This window comes from Notechis scutatus, chromosome 3, assembly GCF_049901735.1.
Source record: "Notechis scutatus isolate UNSWTSFEM ecotype Mainland chromosome 3, rNotScu1.2, whole genome shotgun sequence".
Lineage (NCBI taxonomy): Eukaryota > Metazoa > Chordata > Lepidosauria > Squamata > Elapidae > Notechis > Notechis scutatus.
In genome coordinates, this window is record NC_142011.1 from 208,238,387 (window position 1) to 208,255,243 (window position 16,857).

The 16,857-nt window shown below is 45.2% G+C and overlaps 1 protein-coding gene across 1 annotated transcript in view; it reads right to left on the reverse strand.

Moving 5' to 3' along the window:
- Positions 1 to 350: 350 nt before the first annotated feature.
- LOC113425536 (protein brambleberry-like) overlaps positions 351 to 16,857 on the reverse strand; it is a 29,930-nt gene continuing 13,423 nt past the window's right edge. Inside the window, 11 exon segments of the mRNA XM_087960089.1 lie at positions 351 to 1,088; positions 2,458 to 2,558; positions 4,769 to 4,894; positions 4,896 to 4,959; positions 5,366 to 5,528; positions 9,209 to 9,270; positions 10,794 to 10,998; positions 12,047 to 12,090; positions 12,163 to 12,415; positions 14,641 to 14,820; positions 15,784 to 15,900. Of these exon segments, the coding sequence (XP_087816215.1) occupies positions 956 to 1,088; positions 2,458 to 2,558; positions 4,769 to 4,894; positions 4,896 to 4,959; positions 5,366 to 5,528; positions 9,209 to 9,270; positions 10,794 to 10,998; positions 12,047 to 12,090; positions 12,163 to 12,415; positions 14,641 to 14,820; positions 15,784 to 15,900 (1,448 nt within the window). The 3' untranslated portion in view covers positions 351 to 955.

A 16,857-nucleotide genomic window follows, 5' to 3' on the forward strand; every position in this document is an offset into this window, starting at 1 on the left:
CACCTCGTGATCACAGGTAAGACAGAACAAAAGGTCATTAAATGGGACCAAAATTCACTTAACAAATGTCTCTTAGCAATTTTAAATTCTGGGCTCAATTGGGGTCCATACGTCAAGGGCTGTATTAATTTAACCGCAGTGATTCACTTAACGACAGTGGGAAGAAAGGTCGTAAAGTGGGGCAAAACTCACTCCACAAACGTCTCACCGGACAGCGGAAATGTGGGTTTCAATTGTGGCCGTTTAATTTTATTTTTCACGAATTTTATTTGTAATTTTATTTTTCACACGAGTTTCACGAATGAAGGCGAATAGATTTTTTTAAAAAATTTTGCTTATTGCCTTGGCTGCATTATTATTTATTTTTTAAAAAACATGTTTATTCAGCATACACACACACACAGCAATTATCAAATTTTAAAAAAGAAGGCACTATAGACTTGTTAGCCAAGCATTTTTTGGGGTGGGTCAGCGGTAAAAATTTCCCCGTCAGCTAAAACTGTCATTGGAGCAGGATTCCAACCAGACTTGAATTTGGATTTTCTTTCTGCTGTTCTTCTTTTTTTTTTGGGGTGGGGGGGAGGATATCCAAAAGTGGAAAGTTATATCTTCAAGGGGGGAAAGGGTTTAGGTTTAGGGTTTTTTAAACATTTAAAACTAAATGTTTAAATGGGACAGCTGCCATGTCGCCTCTTAAGAAAAACTGTCGCTTTTTGAAAAGTGCCTTCAGTTTAAACGTAGGCATGAAAAACTGGAGCAGAATGTTCATTGTCCTTAACCCCAATACATCAGGGCATTATTTGAAACTAGATTCTTCAGCAGGGTACAAATGTTGAACCAAGAGGGATCGATGTTATTCCCCTGAAAATGGGCTTTGGGTCTTGGCCTGGAAGCCCTTAAGCTTTTGAGTCCACCAGAATTCCAACAAGTAGGAAAGGCAGAGATCCTTGCTGGATCAAGCCAGGTGGCTCTGTCCGGCCACGTGTAAGTGGCAGAAGAGGTGGTCGGTGAGGGCTTTTTTCCGGCATGGGTGACCACTCCTGGTGACCCCTTGGCAGAAAGGCCTAGGAGAAGCTGAGCAGCTGGACCTGCAGTGGAGAAAAATGGGACGTGAGAATTGCACCTGGGTATCTGCTCAGGAATTAAGCAAGCATTAGCTTGATTTCTCAAAGTCTTCCCAAAGTCACCCAGCTGCCTTTCATGCCTAAGGCGAAACTAGAACTCCCTGTCTCTTGGTGATTAGCCCAAAGTCACCCAGCTGGCTTCTGTGACTAAGGTGAAACTAGAACTCCCAGTCTCCTGGTGATTGGCCCAAAGTCACCCAGCTGGCTTCTGTGACTAAGGTGAAACTAGAACTCCCAGTCTCCTGGTGATTGGCCCAAAGTCACCCAGCTGGCTTCCATGCCTAAGGTGAAACTAGAACTCCCAGTCTCCTGGTGATTGGCCCAAAGTCACCCAGCTGGCTTCCATGCCTAAGGTGAAACTAGAACTCACTGTCTCCGGATGATTAGTCCAAAGTCACCCAGCTGGCTTCCGTGACTAAGGTGAAACTAGAACTCCCAGTTTCCTGGTGATTGGCCCAAAGTCACCCAGCTGGCTTCTGTGAGTAAGGTGAAACTAGAACTCCCAGTCTCCTGGTGATTGGCCCAAAGTCACCCAGCTGGCTTCCATGCCTAAGGTGAAACTAGAACTCCCAGTCTCCAGCTTTCTCACCAGGTGCCTTAGCCACTAGACAAAACTGGTTGAACAGCTACCGTGCAAACAGGAATGCAGCCGTGTGGAGATTAAGAGGATGGGGATAAACAGGTATACTGTGTGAGCCCATCTATCTGTTAGTTCAGTGATGGCGAACCTTTTTGTTGTGGTGTGCCGAATGCAATGTGCCCCGGCTCCCTCCTGCCCATGCGCACACAACACCCCCGCCCTGCCCCCTTACCTGCACTGCACATGCGCGCACCTCCCAGCTGATTTTGAGCCCGTTTTCGTCTTCCTGGAGGTTCGAGGGAAGCCTCTGCAGCCTCAGGAGGCCGAAAAACGGGCCTTCCGGAAATACCTGAAGTGCCCGTTTTCAGCCTCCAGAGGGCCTCTGGAGCGCAGGGAAGGCTGTTTCCGGGAGGCTGAAAATGGGCCCGTTTTGGCACTTCCGGTATTTCCGAGAGGCCCATTTTTCAGCCTCCCGAGGCTGCAGAGGCTTCCTTCGAACCTCCAGAAGGGCGAAAATGGCCTCAAACGGGTCCAAAATCAGCTGGGAGGCGCACGCATGCGCAGTGCAGGTACATTTGGCTGGGGCTCGCGTGCCCGCACAAATGGCTCTGCATGCCACCTGTGGCCCACGTGCCATAGATTCGCCACCACGGTGTTCGATCTTGGCTTAATACGATGTACGGATGCAGAGAGAACATTGGTCGAGAGATTGCTTTGACTCACACACTGGTCACTGCCTGCTCCCATACTTACACGTCGCTGAGCAAGGAATCGTTTACCAAGGAGACTTGTGGGTTGGTGAATGAGCTGAACACTGATCCCAGGTGAGGCCTGGATAGTTTCTCCAAGGTGGCCTGTTGGGGAATGAAGAAGGACACGTGATGCCATGCTCCGTCTCAGCTTATCACTGGCCCGTGGGGGGCAGAACTCAAGAGAAGCAGAGGCAGGTTAGGGGGCACTGAAAGACGGAAAGACCCCTCTGAGCTCCATGGACACCAGGGAGGGTCACGCAACAGGCAGCAGCCCAGGACACGAACCCTGGTTTGATAGGATGGCCTGGTTCCCAGGGGCTTCTCCAAGCAGGCTTAAGCATGAGCTGCCCACGTGAGTCTCCAAGATAGCACTAGCCCTCTTAGACTTATCTACCGCTTCCCAGTGCTTTACATCCCTCTCTAAGCGTTTTACAGAGTCAGCCTCTGGCCCCCAACAATCTGGGTCCTCATTTTATCCACCTCGGAAGGACGGGAGGCTGAGTCAACCTTGAGCCGGTCAGGATCGAACTGCTGACAGTGGGCAGAATTAGCCTGCAATACTGCTTTCTAACTATTGCACCACTATGGTTCCTTCCTTCCTTCCTTCCTTCCTTCCTTCCCTCCTTCCTTCCTTCCCTCCCTCCTTCCTTCCTTCCTTCTCTCCCTCCCTCTTTCTCTCTTCCCATCCCTCCCTCCCTCCAATATTCATCCATCTTCCTTCTTTCCCTTCCTTCCTTCACTCCCTCCCTCTTTCTCTCTTCCCATCCCTCCCTCTCTCCAATATTCATCCATCTTCCTTCCTTCCCTTCCTTCTCTCCCTCCCTCTTTCTCTTCCCATCCCTCCCTCCCTCCAATATTCATCCATCTTCCTTCCTTCCTTCCCTTTTCTTCCATGCTATTCTCCCTCCCTCCTTTTCCTCTCTTCCCATCCCTCCCTCTCTCCAATATTCATCCATCTTCCTTCCTTCCTTCCTTCCCTTCCTTCTCTCCCTCCCTCTTTCTCTCTTCCCATCCCTCCCTCTCTCCAATATTCATCCATCTTCCTTCCTTCCTTCCCTTCCTTCTCTCCCTCCCTCTTTCTCTCTTCCCAACCCTCCCTCCCTCCAATATTCATCCATCTTCCTTCCTATCTTTCCTTTTCCTCCTTCCTATTCTCCCTCCCTCCTTTTCCTCTCTTCCCATCCCTCCCTCTCTCCAATATTCATCCATCTTCCTTCCTTCCTTTCCTTTTCCCCCTTCCTATTCTCCCTCCCTCCTTTTCCTCTCTTCCCATCCCTCCCTCCCTCCAATATTCATCCATCTTCCTTCTTTCCCTTCCTTCCTTCACTCCCTCCCTCTTTCTCTCTTCCCATCCCTCCCTCCCTCCAATATTCATCCATCTTCCTTCCTTCCTTTCCTTTTCCTCCTTCCTATTCTCCCTCCTTCCTTTTCCTCTCTTCCCATCCCTCCCTCTCTCCAATATTCATCCATCTTCCTTCCTTCCTTTCCTTTTCCTCCTTCCTATTCTCCCTCCCTCCTTTTCCTCTCTTCCCATCCCTCTGCCCTCCAATATTCATCCATCTTCCTTCTTTCCCTTCCTTCTCTCCCTCCCTCTTTCTCTCTTCCCATCCCTCCTCCCTCCAATATTCATCCATCTTCCTTCCTTCCCTTCCTTCTCTCCCTCCCTTTCTCTTCCCATCCCTCCCTCCCTCCAATATTCATCCATCTTCCTTCTTTCCCTTCCTTCCTTCACTCCCTCCCTCTTTCTCTCTTCCCATCCCTCCCTCTCTCCAATATTCATCCATCTTCCTTCCTTCCCTTCCTTCTCTCCCTCCCTCTTTCTCTTCCCATCCCTCCCCTCCCTCCAATATTCATCCATCTTCCTTCCTTCCTTCCTTTTCTTCCATGCTATTCTCCCTCCCTCCTTTTCCTCTCTTCCCATCCCTCCCTCCCTCCAATATTCATCCATCTTCCTTCCTTCCTTCCTTCTCTTCCTTCTCTCCCTCCCTCTTTCTCTCTTCCCATCCCTCCCTCCCTCCAATATTCATCCATCTTCCTTCCTTCCTTCCTTCTCTCCCTCCCTCTTTCTCTCTTCCCATCCCTCCCTCCCTCCAATATTCATCCATCTTCCTTCCTTCCTTTCCTTTTCCTCCTTCCTATTCTCCCTCCCTCCTTTTCCTCTCTTCCCATCCCTCCCTCTCTCCAATATTCATCCATCTTCCTTCCTTCCTTGCAATAGCACTTAAGACTTATATACCGCTTTCCAGCCCTCTCTAAGCGGTTTACAAAGCCAGCCTCTTGCTCTCAACAAACTGGCTCCTCGTTTTATCCACCTTGGAAGGACGGAAGGTTGAGTCAACCTCGAGCCAGTCAGGATCGAACTGCTGGCCGTGGGCAGAGTCAGCCTGCAATACGGCATTCTTGCCACTGGGCCACCGCAGCTCTTGCTTTTCCAAAAGGGCTTTCATCGACTTTTTCCCTTGGAAACATGTCGCTTCTCATCCAAGGAGCTTCTTTGGTTCTTCTTCAGCTTTTTGGAGGAGAAGCAAAACGCAAACCCAAGAAAGTCCAGTTGCCTTTTTGGGGGAAAAAAAAAACATCTTTGGGACAACATCTTTGGATGATGGAGCGTTTCCATGGAGCTGTGTCTAAGGTGACTTTAGCTTTTGCAAGCGCAATCTTTTTCAGATTTGCAAGATTTTGTTCCTGTGACCTTAACAATAAAATAGAACGGATCTACCCGCTTGGATTTGGTTGCTGGGCTTGACAAAAACCCCACACACAAGAGATATCCCTCGGGCTGCATTGTAAAGTCATCCCAATTGGGATGACTTCTTTTTTAGCACCACGACGCCTGAGAACCTGGCCTGCATCCCCCCCAAAAAAACCTCAATGAAGAGCGACCCTTCTCAGACGCTCCATGCTCCAACCGCTGGGTTACCTCTGGTTTGTTGCCACGGCTCAAATTCAGACGGCGCAAAGCCGAGCCAGGGGAGGAGAGGCCGGGTGCTCTGGTCTCCTGTCCGCTTCCCTGGGTGGAAGTAAGGAGGTGCCCGTCTTTGGGCAGGTCGTCTTTTTTCAGTGGGAACCCATCTGCAAAAGACAAACGGAGGGGGGATTCTTTTCCTTGGCGTTCCAGGAACCGAACGAGTTTCTTGCAGACGTTTCATTACCCAGTTCGGTAACGTCATCCGTGCTAGAGGGAGAGGGGTGTGCGGAGAGGAGGAGGAGGAGGAGAACTGTGGGGTCCTTGCGGCTCTCTGAGTTGGGTGGTTTTTGTTGCAGACGTTTCATTACCCAGCTAGGTAACATCAGTTAGTCACCTGGTTGTAAAGTGAATCTGGCCTCCCCAAGGACTTTGCTTGCCCAAGGGTCGCAAAAGGGGATCGGTTCATCCCGGGACGCTGCAACCGTCATACATATGAGTCAGTTGCCAAGCGTCGGAATTTTGATCAAGTGATCCTGTTGAGAAGCTACGATGGTGAAAAATGGACCTTCCTTCCTTCCTTTCTTTCCTTCTTTTCTTTCCTTCTTTCCTTCCTTCCTTTCTTTCCAACTTTCCTTCCTTTCCCTTCCCTTCCCTTCCCTTCCTTCAAACCTAGCAATAAATCTTATACACAGCTTCAAAGTCTCTTGCCCCCAACCATCTGGGTCCTCATTTTACCCACCTGGGGAAGGACGGAAGGCTGAGTCGACCTTGAGCCCATCAGGATCAAATAAGAGTAAGCCCATCAGTAAGAGACTATCATGTTTACCGATCAGATCGTGAAATCCGTAGAGGAGGTGGTGTAGCTATCTTCTATAAAAAGTCCTTACATCTAAAACACATCCAAGTTACCCAGGAGCTTGCTCTTCCTGAGACCATCATCTGTGAACTATCCTTAAATATCACAATTCGATTCTTACTATGTTACAGAGCCCCTGATTATGACATCGAACATATAAACAAGCTAAATACACTACGAACATGGGCAGCATCCTGCCCACATGCTTTTATCTTTCTTGGAGATTTCAATCTACCTCATATTGACTGGACCCTAAATGAATGTACAACTGAACCCATACACACAATCTTCTACAATGCTGTTACAAATCTGGGACTGGAACAACTAGTAACCAACAACACTAGACTAAACAACTGCCTCGATCTCATCTTCTGCAATAGTTTGAATTTAATTTACGGAATACAAACTAAAGAACCCTTTTCCAGCAGTGACCACAATATGATTGACTTTTGTCTCAACACACGCCCACACAAAAATCATCACAATGACGTAATCCCCAATTATAACTTCAAGAAAGGCAACTATGATCTTATAGACAACAATCTCTCATCCCTTGATTGGCAATCTCTATTCGCTGGATGCAATACTGTTGAAGACCATTACAACATATTTTTACTTGAAGTCAAAAGAGTCATCAAACTATATGTTCCAACAACAACTCCCAAAACAAAACAAAAAAGCAGATTACCCATAACAATAAGGAAACTTCAATCCAAAAAGAGATCATTCTGGCGGAAAAACAAATCTGGTCACATTGCCAATTTCAAAAGCCAATACAAAAATTTATGCCACCAGATAAAGACCGAATGCACCAATTATCACATTAAACAAGAGGAAAACCTTCTAAGCACCAATTCCACCCGTGCTTTTTACAATTTTGTAAACAACAAACTAAAAGACTCAAGGTCCATCCCTCCCTTGATAGGACCTGATGGTAAAGATTGCAACGACAACACCATTAAAGCCAACATCTTTAACACATTCTTTGGCTCAGTATTTGTAAACAGCAATGGATCAAGCCCAGTACTTCCTAGTCAAACCACAGACAACTACAATGATCTAATACATATTGATTTTACAGAAGACAGTGTTGAAAAAGCACTACGCAATCTAAAACCATCTCTATCTATTGGACCGGACGGAATATGTGCCTACTTCTTAAAAATGCTATCCACTGCCATAGCCAAACCTCTAAGCATAATCTTTGAAAAATCTTTCAGGACCAGCTCCTTGCCTAACCTATGGTCACAAGCCACAGTCATCCCCATCTTCAAAAAGGGAGACCCCAGCCTAGTTGAAAATTACAGACCAATCTCCATATGCTGCGTCACCTGTAAAGTCATGGAATCAATTATTAACCAATTCATTATCCTCCACTTAGAGACAAACAAGCTACTCTCTAGTAAACAATTTGGTTTCAGGAAAAAACTATCCTGTAATTTGCAACTCTTACACTGCAAAAACATATGGATTACACAACTCGATCAGGGCAAAACAATAGACGCAATCTACATAGACTTCTGTAAAGCCTTTGATTCAGTGGTACACGACAAACTACTCCTAAAACTAAAATCTTATGGTATATCTGGACAACTGCATAACTGGATAGAAGCATTCCTGTCAAACAGACAACAAATGGTCAAAATTGGGAGTGTCCTATCAAATTCTGTACCTGTCAATAGTGGTGTCCTCCAAGGCAGTGTTCTAGGACCAACTCTCTTCATACTCTACATAAATGACCTCTGTGATCATATTAAGAGCAATTGCGTTCTTTTCGCTGATGATGTAATGCTATTCAACACCACAGACAATACTGCTACCCTTCAAAAAGACTTTGACTATGCATCAGAATGGTCAAACAAATGGCAACTTCAAATCTCAACAAATAAATGCTCTGTCTTACATATTGGCAAAGAAAATCAGAAAATAAAATACAAGCTGAATAGTCAAGACCTTGTTGATGATCCAAACTCTGTCAAGGATCTTGGAGTACTCATCTCAAATGATCTAAGTGCTAGAGCCCACTGTAACTACATAGCCAAAAAGGCATTAAGTTAACCTAATCCTACGTAGCTTTTTCTCTGGTAATATCACACTACTAACTAGAGCATACAAAACGTTTGCTAGACCAATACTCGAATACAGCTCATCAGTCTGGAACCCTCATTACGTATCTGATATTAGCACAATTGAGAAAGTCCAGAAATATTTCACAAGAAGAGTTCTCCACTCCTCTACTCGTTGTAGAATACCTTATGCCACCAGACTTGAAATTCTAGACCTAGAAAACCTTGAATTACACCGTCTTCGGTTTGATCTAAGTATGGTATATAAAATCATACATACTTACCTGTCAATGAATACTTCAGCTTCAACCATAACAACACAAGAGCACACAATAGATACAAACTCAAGGTTAACCGAACCAAACTTGATTGCAGGAAATGTGACTTCAGCAACAGAGTGGTCAATGTCTGGAATACTCTACCTGACTCTGTGGTTTCTTCCCCAAACCCCAAAAACTTTAACCTTAAACTATCTACTATTGACCTCACCCCTTTCCTAAGAGGTCTGTAAGGGGCGTGCATAAGCGCACCAACATGCCTACCGTCCCTGTCCTATTGTTTCTTTTATTTTTCTTATATGTACCCATTTCATGTATTCATAAATATGTTTATACTTATACCTATTATCTTGTAAGCGATTGACAAATCAAATAAATCAAATCAAATCAAATCAAGGATCGAACTCCTGCCAATAGGCAGAATTAGCCTGCAATACTGCATTCTAACCACTAAGCCACCACCAGCTCTATGAAAGTAACAATAGTTCTGCACGAATCACTAAAATGCCATTTTGCATGTCAAACCTTTGCGGCTAACTTGCTGGTCACAACTGTCCTGAGAGCACCTCTCAGCCCCCCCCCTACCCCACCCCAACCCCCTAAAGACCCTCAGTCCGCACCTCCATCCCAGCAGACTTGCTCACCTGACAGGTAGCTCACCTCTTCCAGCTTCTCCAGTTCATCCAGGAGGCCCACCTCATCTTCTCTGCAAAGAGGAACAAAGACAAAGGGGAACTAAGAACGGGTTTCGGTTGCTGCATTTCCAGGATTTTTGCAAGCAGCTTGGAAAATATCACCCATCGTTTTAAGTGGCAGACCAATTTTTCAGAAGCTTGCAGTAGAATTGTCCCAAAGATGCTTTTTCAAAAGACAACAGGACTTTGTTTTTCCTTGAAGGTGTTTTCCTCATCTAAGAAGCTTCTTCTGAAAAAGAACTGAATCTATTATCTATTATCTATTATCTATCTATCTATCTATCTATCTATCTATCTATCTATCATCTATCTATCTATCATATCATTTAGCTATCATCTATCTATCCATCTATCTATCATCCATTCATTTCTATTTAGCTGTCTATTTGTATAATCTATGAATCATTTATTTAGTCTGTCTATGCCTTTCATCTATCTATATCATCTATATCTATGTGTGTGTGTGGGGGGGGGGGGGGAGGATGGTGTGTGTGTAAAAAAAAAAAAAAAAAAAAAAAAAAAAAAAAAAAAAAGAAAAAAAAAAAAAAAAAAAAAAAAAAAAAAAAAAAAAAAAAAAAAAAAAAAAAAAAAAAAAAAAAAAAGGGGGGAAAGAGAAAAAGAAGGGAAAAGGGAGTGAAAAAAAAAAAAAAAAAAAAAAAAAAAAAAAAAAAAAAAAAAATTATAAAAAAAAAAAATAAATTTATATTTATATTTATATATATTAATAATATTTATTATTGTTATTTTTTTTTATTTTTTTTGGGTTTTGAAGTTTTTTGGGGGGTTGGGTTTATTGGGGTTTTGTTTAAGGGAGGGGGGGGGTTGGAATTGGGGGGGGGTGGAGGGGGGTGGGTGGGGGGGGGGGAGGGAATGAAGAAGGAAAATAAAAACTATTAAAGGGAGAAAACAACAAAACAAAAATAAACATATATATAAAAAAATTCTATCTATCTAATCTATGTATCTCTTATTTCATCTATCTGTCCATCATTCATTTACCCATCTCATCTGTCTTTCCTATCCATCTTTTATCTATCACTCTGTCTATCACTTTCTATCACTCTATCTCTATCATTTATCTCTCTCTCCCTATCATATATCAACTCTCTCCCTATCATCTCTCTCTCTCTCTCTCTCTCATCCATCTACCTACCTACCTATCTAGCTGTTCTCTCTACCTATCTCTCTCTCTCTCTATCTCTATCTCTATCCATCATCATCCATCCATCCATCCATCCATCCATCCATCCTATCAATCAAATTTATTTGTCACCCATCTCATATCCAAGGACTCTAATGGACACCCAACAACTGAAACAAACCAGCCTTCCCAGGGCAGCATGGAGAGCCCTGGCTTGTAAAATCTCCCAAGAGTCGGACGCAAACTGAACGGTTACAACCACAAGGCCATAGAATTCTTTCAGTGCCAATGCTAAGGCTGACTTATACGGGCGACGGAGCAGGCAGTTCAGCAACAAACTCTAGAAGTTTACGAAAATTACAACCGGTGCATTCTCGCCTCCCGTTTTCCTACCTATCCGGAGTGGAGGTAACTCGGCAGCGCTTGGCTGGCTTAAGCCCCCCTTTGCAAGCGGGGGTCTCTGGAGCCTTGTGGGGAAGCGCCCGGAGGGGTCTCCGTTGCCTGTCTTTCAGCGCATGGCGGCAGATTCTTTCTAGGAGTAGGTTGACTGCAAGGAAGGAGGACATGAAAAATGTTGTTCCTTCGATTTCCAGCCCATCTGGAATTCACTTTTCAAACTTCTAGTTTTTGGTTCTAATCCTGCTTTTGGACATGAAAGCCAGCTGGGTGCCTTTGGGCCAATCACCAGGAGACGGGGAGTTCTAGTCCCGCCTTAGGCACAAAATCAACTGGGTGACTTTGGGCCAATCACCAGGAGACGGTGAGTTCTAGTCCCGCCTTAGGCACAAAATCAACTGGGTGACTTTGGGCCAATCACCAGGAGACGGGAGTTCTAGTCCGCCTTAGGCACAAAATCAACTGGGTGACTTTGGGCCAATCACCAGAGACGGGAGTTCTAGTCCCGCTTAGGCACAAAATCAACTGGGTGACTTTGGGCCAATCACCAGGAGACGGTGAGTTCTAGTCCTGCCTTAGGCACAAAATCAACTGGGTGACTTTGGGCCAATCACCAGGAGACGGTGAGTTCTAGTCCTGCCTTAGGCACAAAATCAACTGGGTGACTTTGGGCCAATCACCAGGAGACGGGGAGTTCTAGTCCTGCCTTAGGCACAAAATCAACTGGGTGACTTTGGGCCAATCACCAGGAGACGGTGAGTTCTAGTCCTGCCTTAGGCACAAAATCAACTGGGTGACTTTGGGCCAATCACCTGGAGACAGTGAATTCTAGACCAACCTTAAACATGAAAATTGGCTGGGTGACCTCAGGCCATTCACCAGGTGACTGTGAGTTCTAATTCGGCCTTAGCCATGAAGTCCAACTGGGTGACTTTGGACCAGTCTCCCTCTCTTAAAGCCCAGCCCACCTTAACAAGGTTGTTATCATCGTTGTGGGGAAAATAGGGAGGAGTATTAAATATGTTTGCAGCCTTGAGTTATTTATAAAAACAATCGAGGCCAGATTTTTTTAAAAAAATATAATTAAAAAAATCAAATGTGTCTATGTAGATAGCTAAAGAAATCTAACACTGATTTATTAGCCTTCTTAAAATGTTGAGTCTGTAAACCCACAGTCAACCATGGATGAAAACCTAGCACGGGGGCTTTAACTGCTCTGAGAACATCAGATCAATTTCCCACCCACTCACCTGAGGTCTCTGGAAGACGTAACCAGGTATGCCCCACTGCCAAACTCTTGGCTCAAGCCCAAGAGCCCAGCAAAGATTGATTAACAGGATCCCAAAAAGGTTAGCCACCCCTGGGCTAGGCCGAAACCAAACCAACCCTGTCTCGAAACCCTGCCAACTTGCCTGCCACGGACAACGCCAAGAGGCTGGTGAGTGACTTGAACCCCAAGGAGACAGTGTGGTGGAGCTCCGAGAGGGCGTTCGCCACCACCACGACCAGCAGAAAGGCACGGGAGGCCCCAGGGACCTGCAGGAAAGTCATGAGGAGGGCAGCCAGGAGGAAGTAGACCAGGTGCAGGAGACAGGTACAGACAGCGCTCAAGCTGAACCCTGCAAAACACAGGAGACACACAACGTGTTTTTTTTTCATCAGGGGTTGCCGTGTGGGGTTTTGGTGTAGTATCTCAGAGCCACACATAAACTTTGGGAGGTCAGGAAACTAAGCCAGCAGGATTGAGAAGGTCTTAAATAATATTTCCCCACCTGCAAAGCCTCTTCGTTCTCGTGGTTTTTTGCTTGCAGACGTTTCATGACCCTACTAGGTAACATCATCAGTGCTCGAAGGGGGTATGGTTTGCAAAGAAGAGGAGGAGGAGGAGGAGGAGGAGGAGGAGGAGGAGGAGGAGGAGGAGGAGGAGGAGGAGGAGGAGGAGGAGAACTGTGGAGTCCCTGGTGCTTTCTGAGCTTGGCTGTTTTCCTACAGATGTTTCATTACCGAACTAGGTAACATCATCAGTGTTCGAAGGGGGTAGGATTTGCAAAAGGAGGAGGAGGAAGAGGAGGAGGACAAGGAGGAAAGGGGGAGGAGGAGGAGGAAGAGGATTGTGGAGTCTCTCATTCTCATGGAGTTTGGTTGTTTTTCGGCAGACATTTCATTACCGAACTAGGTAACATCATCAGTGTTCGCAAGGGGTAGGATTTGCAAAAGGAGGAGGAGGAAGAGGAGGAGGACAAGGAGGAAAGGGGGAAGGAGCACGAGTCCCTGGTTCTCTTTGAGTTTGGTGGTTTTCCTGCAGACGTTTCATGACCCTACTAGGTAACATCATCAGTGCTGAAAGGGGTTAGGGTTTGCAAAGAGGAGGACAACCACAACAGCTGTGGGTCCTTGGTGTTCTCTGAGCTAGATCGTTTTCTTGTAAACATTAGCAAATTTGGCAACGTTATCTGTGCTAGTGCTGTGTAATATAGCTAGAGTAGTTTACACTACACCAGGGTATCTGTGTGCAGTGTAGCTAGCTACAAACGGCTTGTGTGTTTGTCCACATTGTACACGGGCCTTTTTTTTCATGGAACCTTAGAATCTGGAAAGATGGTTTGGTGATGATGTATTCCTTCTTGTTCCTTTGAGAATATTTGAACAATGTTGGATTATAAAGCATTTTTTTTGGCGGGGGGTCTAACTTCCCTTATTAATTCAACTCTTTTGTTTTTGAATCCAAGGCGGATTTTCAGCAAACCAACCAAAATTGTAGATCAGTGATTTCCCCTCCATGGCAGCTGAGGAAATTTTGGGAGTTAAAATCCAAACACCTCCAAGTTGCTAAGGTGGAGGGGGAAAAAATGATGTAGGAGAGAGATAACTTTCCTTTTTTTTTTTTTTCAAATTTTAAAATATATTTTATTTACAAAAAAAATAGAAAAAACACAAACATACAATTATACAGAAATAAAAAAATGTGTAAATAGAACGCTATACCTATTTCTTTCTATTACATTCAATAATAGATTGGGTATTTCATAATAAACTGTTAGGGATAACATTGTTTACTCTAACTGGTTTGGGTAAAAAATAATAAATAAGTTATCATGGTTTGTTGGTTAAAGTGTGTGTAACTTTAACTACAAGAATGTAATTAAGGGTGTGGTTGTAAAAGCACCATAAAAGAAGCAAGTCAATTGCAGCTCACTCTCTCTGGCTTAATGATCCCTAATTACTGGATGGATTGATGACTGCGTTTTTCCTTACTGGAACAGAGGTGAGAAAGGAGTGTTTATTTCTCAACGGAGAGAAGAGAAAATACGGACTGATTTATTGTAAGTGAACTGACATTGGCTATTCAACACGGACTTTGCAAATTGAGTATCCCCGACTGGACTGACTGAAATGATACATGACTAATGGACCGTATATTTTGACTATGCTATAATTCCTAATGGAATAAACTATATTTTTGATAGCACAAGCGTATCTGTTTTTTACTGCGTGTTAACTAAAATACAAACTTATCTCACACATTTACCTGTCTGCCTATCTGCCTACGCTACACATTCTGTTTAGTTTGTTTTCCTTAACACTCGTTGGGGAATTCAGGCTTAACACAAACAATAATAAATAATAATTGGCAAGTATTCCTTATCTCTTGTAGATTACATATTAATTAATAAGTAACAATAAGATAACTTTCCTTTCAGTGAGGTTGTCACCACACACATAAACCCAGGCGGAGCTTCAGTTGTGCCCGTGGTAGCGGCCATGTTGTCTTCTATGACATATCCTGTGGTTTCTGTGCCTCTTTTCAACTGATTGCAGGCCTGTTGCTCACAGGTAACCTTACCTGCCCAGGTTATGAATCTTTGGATGTGTTGTAAACGCCCTTCCACCTTGGTCTCCATCTTCTCCATGGTTTGAAGGACCAGCCCAAAAGTCTCGTTCATCTTCCTCAGTTTCTCCAGTAACTCATCATGGTACAAGGCGGTTTGTTTCTGATAGGCCAGGAACAAGCCCACGTTAGTATCTGGAAGAAGAGAAAGGAGGTGTCAGGCCCGGTGGAAAGGCAAGCGGGCCTCAACTCAGCTGAGTGTTCTCCGACCTTAAGGTTCTTGCAAGCATGGTAGACTTCCATCCTTACCACCACACTGTGTAGGAATGAGAGCGACTGTGGGGTCCTTGGTGCTCTCTGAGCTTGGTGGTTTTCTTGCAGATGTTTTATTACCCAACTAGGTAACATCTTTAGAACGAGAAGGGAGTAGGATTGGCAGAGAAGAGGAAGAGGAGGAGGTGTACACAGCCCTCGGTGCTGTCTAATCTCGGTTATTTTCTTGCAGATGTTTGATGACCAACCTAGGTAACACCAGCAGTGGTAGAAGGGAAGAGGGCTTGTGGAGGGATGAGGAGGGGGAAAAGTATGGGGTGCTTGATGTGTCATTACCCAACTAAACATCATCGGTGCTAGGAGGGAGAGGGGTTTGTGGAGAAGGAGGAGGAGGAGTAGAACTGTAGGGCCTTGGTGCTGTCTAAGCTTGGTGGTTTCCTTGCAGATGTTAGTAGGTAACATCTTTAGAACTAGAAGGGAGTAGGATTGGCAGAGAAGAGGAAGAGGAGGAGGAGATGGATGGAGTCCTTGGTGCTCTCTAATCTTGGTTATTTTCTTGCAGATGTTTGATTATCAACCTAGGTAACATCATCAGGAGGAGGAGGAGGAGGAGGAGGAAGAGGAGGAGGAGGAGAAGTATAGGGTGCTTGATGTTTCATTACCCAACTAAACTTCATCAGTGCTAGGAGGGAGTGGAGGAGGAGGAGGAGGAGGAGGAGGAGGAGGAGGAGGAGGAGGAGGAGGAGGAGGAGGTGGAAAAGTACTGTAGGGCCTTGGTGCTTCTGAGCTTGGTGGTTTTCTTGCAGACGTTTCATTACCAAACTAGGTAGCATCATCAGTGCTAAGCTTGAGAGGAATGGATTTTGAACTGCTCCTACCACAAACCTATTTTGGAGTAGACGTCTTGAGCCCGTTTTTGGACTTGACCCAGGTCCCTCAGGATGGACTGGTGCCCTTCTTGAAGCTCCACATCCTGCTGGTTCAGATGACTGCTGACATTTTCTGCGAGAAGAGAAACAGAGGCAGGGTTGTTCCAACGGTCGGTGGCAACACATTGGGGCTACAGAACACACAAGGTCCAGTTGGCCCAAGGTAAGTTGAGAGTCATTGCTCTTGGGTCATCCTGAAAAGCTTCTCCAACCAGTGTTTGAAGACACCTAACTTATCCCCTTGGTCACCTTTCATCCTGCAAACAACTTTTCTTCCCTGGATTCCAATTCCAGGGTTGCCCAATAGAAAAATATTGCTAGCTCAGGGTTCTCTGAGCTTGGTTGTTTTGTAGATCTTTCATTACCTGACCAGGTAATATTGGTGCTAGAAGGGAGGGGGTTTCTGGAGAGGAGGAGGAAGACCATGGAGGTAATCTCCGAGGTTGGTTGTTGTTGTTTTTGCAGATGTTTCATGACCCAACTAGGTAACATCATCAGTGCTAGCAGGAAGTGGGATTTGTGGAGTGGAGGAAAAGGGGGAAAAAGAAGGGAGGAAGAGTAGGACGACTGTGGGGTCCATAATGCTCCCTGATCTTGGCTGTTTTGTTAGAGACCTTTCATGACCCAACTAGGTAACATCATCAGTGCTAGAAAGTGCAAATTGCCCATGCTTCTAACGCTAATAATGCTACCTGACTGAAACCCTCAAACATCTGCAAGAAAACAACCAAGCCCAGAAAGCACCAAGGATCCTACAGCCCTCCTCCTCCTCCTCTTCCTCCTGCTCTCTCCAAACCCCTGTCTCTTCTAAGCACTGATGAAGTTCCTGAGTTGGGTCATGAAAGGTCTGCAAGAAAACAACCAAGCTCAGAAAGCACCAAGGATCCTACAGCCCTCCTCCTCCTCCTCTTCCTCCTGCTCTCTCCAAACCCCTGTCCCTTCTAAGCACTGATGAAGTTCCTGAGTTGGGTCATGGAAGGTCTGCAAGAAAACAACCAAGCCCAGAAAGCATGTGTGCGCATGCGTTGTG